Raw genomic sequence first — 3,386 nt, forward strand, 5'->3', positions numbered from 1 at the left:
AAGGTCCAACTTCAATCCCTTAGAGTTGGGCACCGGACAACAATCTTCCATGTAACCTGACCAGTTCAAATTGTCTCCATGACTCAAATAGTTTGAAATGATTATACATTTTTTCGTTAGATTGAAATACCAACTCGACAGTGCAGCATTATCCTTCGATCCAATAAAAGTAAAAATTAACCTTGATCTCGATAAATTTAAAGTCAAATACGTCGATCTTTTTTGGCCGTTCAAATCCCGCATCAAACATGGGCCATGACACAGCTTCTACTTCTCTATTCCAAGTTCAAACCAAAAGACCTACTTTCCTACAACAGAAACCCTTTAAATCAACACAGTGAGTAAAAGAACCTACCCAAAGGGATCAAAAGAAAACCATCCATTGTATAAAAAGCGCACAAGTAACGACGTAGAGATAAACTACATTTCTTCTCAAGAACACGCAGCAACACTTGGGGTAACATCTGGGACAGACGAACCAAATGCCGATAACAGCCAGCCTCTTTCACGGGCAAGGTTCATGTAAAATTCGAACTTATCCCGGGCATTTGGTATGTCAAGAGCCAGATCATCGAGCCCATCCTTGATCCTGTTGAAACCTTTGGTCATCTGATTGATAGTTATGAGTCCCTCGCCAAAGCATTCTTGGAGCAAATCCAGCATCCTGTCGTTTTTCTTCTCCATTGCCATGACCAAAGCTTTCTTCACCACCTCGTGATTGAAGAAAGGCATGCCCAGATCACGAATGCACTGGCAAGCTTCACCGACGACGCCACCACTTTCATACTCTTCTAGCAGCTTCTGAATCTTGTCCTTTGCATCCTCGACAGCCCAGCCTGTACCACCACCCCAGCACCTCAGGATCCTTTCCCCGGCATGACGTGCGGCTATAAGTGATTGAGCCATATGCACAGTTTCACTTCCGCTACAATTTTGTGGCAACTTACTGGCAATCTCTTCCAAATTCAAGGGAACAAGGACGTCATCTATAACAGCCCTTGCCAGGAAAAAGGCTAGTTCATTTGAGGCATCTAAAATGTCGAGTGCAGTATCTTCCGCAGATTCCAAAAGCATAACAAAGCCATTGACCATGTCTTCAGTCGAGAAGATCTCAATGTGAAGTGCAGAAAGCAAAACTGATGCCATCTCCTTCTCTCTATTTTTCCTGTCCATGGCTAGGCTGATCAGCTTCTTGAGAAAAATTGGATTATACTCCGGTGCCCCAAGATCTTCCAAACTTCGAATTAATTCAGGAATATCGTCAGAGAGGAAGTATTCGTGAATAATGATAACAACCTCTTCCTTGTACTGGAATAATTTCTCATCATTTTTTTCAGGTTTCTCTCCATTCTCGCCCAAAGGTGTTAAGTAAGATGCATCAAGCCATCCCTCAGATATTGCCTGGGGAACAAGGGTTTGGAACAAGGTCTTTGCAGAAGGAATATCAAGGGCAAGATCATCGAGGCTCTCGCTTAATCGAGTAAAACCTTTCACCATTTGACTTGAACTTATCAGACCCTCATCTGCTGCCTCCTTTAGTAGCTTTCGAATGAGCAGGTCTGCTGTACTTATCTCCATTGCTAGAACTAATGCTCTTTTCACAACTTCGTGATGAAAAAATGGAACACCCAACTGTCTAATACACCTACAGGCTTCAGAAATATCTCCACACTTAACATATTCCCTTAAAAGCTCAGCAATCTTTTTCTTCACTTCATCAACAGTTAGATGTGTGCTACCTCCCCATCGCCTCTCCACAAGTTCTGCATGATGTGGTGCCGAGAGATAGCTTTTCTCAGCAGTTAGCAAAACCTCGAATCCCTTGGAGGTCTCTGGAAGCATTTTTCGGGCCCTGGGGATGAAAGACGGGGGTAGAATATCGTCAACCACTGCTCGAGAAATGAATAAAGCAAGGATGTCGACAGCATCCAATATGTCCACTGCCAGGTCATCAGCAGATTCAAGAAGCATGAAAAACCCCTGACGAATCTGGGTTGAGTTGATAACAACGGCATAAAGAGCTGAGAGCAGAACGGAAGCCATCTCCTTCTCTTTGTCGTGTCGGTCCATGGCCATGGACACAAGGCGTTTAACAAAATAAGGATTATACTGACTTGATCCTAGTTCCTTAAGACAAGCAGCAGCAACTTCTACATCACCAGTGCTGAAGTATTCCTCTATGATGGATACCACAGCTTTCTTGTATTCATCTAGTGGATCAGAGACAGTTGTTCCAAGAAGCTCATATGGCTCCTGGTGGGATCAATAAGAACAAAATAACAATGTGAATAAAATTCTATACATAATTAACAATTATACAGTTTCCCTGCACCAAAATTCAACAAGTTCAAAAGTGAAACAGAAGAGAAAATTATGACTCGCCATATGATTTACCTCACCACTGTCATAGTTGGGATCATTCCGATCTAGAAAAGATTCAACCTCAGTATCAAGTAGTTTTCCCCAGGTACCTTTACCACCAGCACCATCTGTTGTCATCATCAGATAAAACAAACCATACCCGTAAGACAAGCAGCACATTATTGACTTATGAAGGTGGTGAAACATCATTTATATACAGGCGCTCCATATTATTTGATGATACTATGCACAGATACTTCATATTCACTGTTTGCCAACTAATCTTTATCTGACAAGCGTATGATTTAGGCACAAATTGAGTCAGGCCAGATTAATGTAAAATTTTGATGTCACCCAAGTATTAATTGAAGCACCATAACATGCCTTATGTATATGAAGAATTAACGGGTTTCTTACATCTTTCTAACACATTGTCATTATTCTTTTAAATAAAAATAAACATTCACAAAAAATCTCAAAAATGAGGAAGGAATTAACAATTTTCTTCAAAAAAAAAAAAAATAATAATAATAATAACAACTGTGAGAGAAAGAATACACTAATAAATCTTGCATTTATCCCAGAGCAAGTATTCCAAAGAACCATTCACATGCTCTTTTGAGAGACATAGATTGCCAAATTGCCAATCATTAGCACTTAGCAGTATCTTCGTCACCCAATAGTTCTAAAATAGCTCCATTTAACGACACAAACTACTGAAGTAGACAACATTTTGGAAACAAAAAATAACATTTAAGTTGCGACAGCGAGTATCATATCACCAAGCGTATGCATTTTCCAGCCAGATTTCATATGGGAATATTAAAAGAAACAATATGTTCTACAGGTGATCAAAGTTGCTTGTATAAGATGATCATATTTGCAATTCTTTTTCTCCATTTTAAATCACGAAGTTATCATATTGTAATCAAATTTATATCTTCTTTTCGAAATTACTTTTCGATCTCTAAAGAATCTCAGATTTTTTTTTTTTTTTTTTTTTTTTTTTTTTTTTTTTTTTTTTT

The 3,386-nt window shown here is 39.3% G+C and overlaps 1 protein-coding gene across 1 annotated transcript; it reads right to left on the minus strand.

Annotated features, from left to right (window-relative positions):
• Positions 1–151: 151 nt before the first annotated feature.
• LOC111388891 lies at positions 152–2,835 on the minus strand. The gene is made up of 2 exons (XM_023013716.1): positions 2,395–2,835; positions 152–2,253 (listed from the first exon to the last, which is right to left on the minus strand). Exons 1-2 carry the CDS (start codon positions 2,569–2,571, stop codon positions 433–435), a joined length of 1,998 nt encoding a protein of 665 aa, XP_022869484.1. The 5' UTR covers positions 2,572–2,835; the 3' UTR covers positions 152–432.
• Between the last annotated feature and the right edge of the window lie 551 nt (positions 2,836–3,386).

Source organism: Olea europaea, unplaced genomic scaffold, assembly GCF_002742605.1.
Source record: "Olea europaea var. sylvestris unplaced genomic scaffold, O_europaea_v1 scaffold5354, whole genome shotgun sequence".
In the NCBI taxonomy this organism is placed as follows: Eukaryota; Viridiplantae; Streptophyta; class Magnoliopsida; order Lamiales; family Oleaceae; genus Olea; species Olea europaea.

Bases quoted from the DNA above. Each gene is read 5' to 3' on its own strand.
- LOC111388891 (XM_023013716.1), bottom strand. From the start codon at position 2,571: ATGATGTTTCACCACCTTCATAAGTCAATAATGTGCTGCTTGTCTTAC. The intron at 2,254-2,394 runs GTAAATCATATG...TGATCCCACCAG, and splicing joins CCAACTATGACAGTGGTGAG to GAGCCATATGAGCTTCTTGG.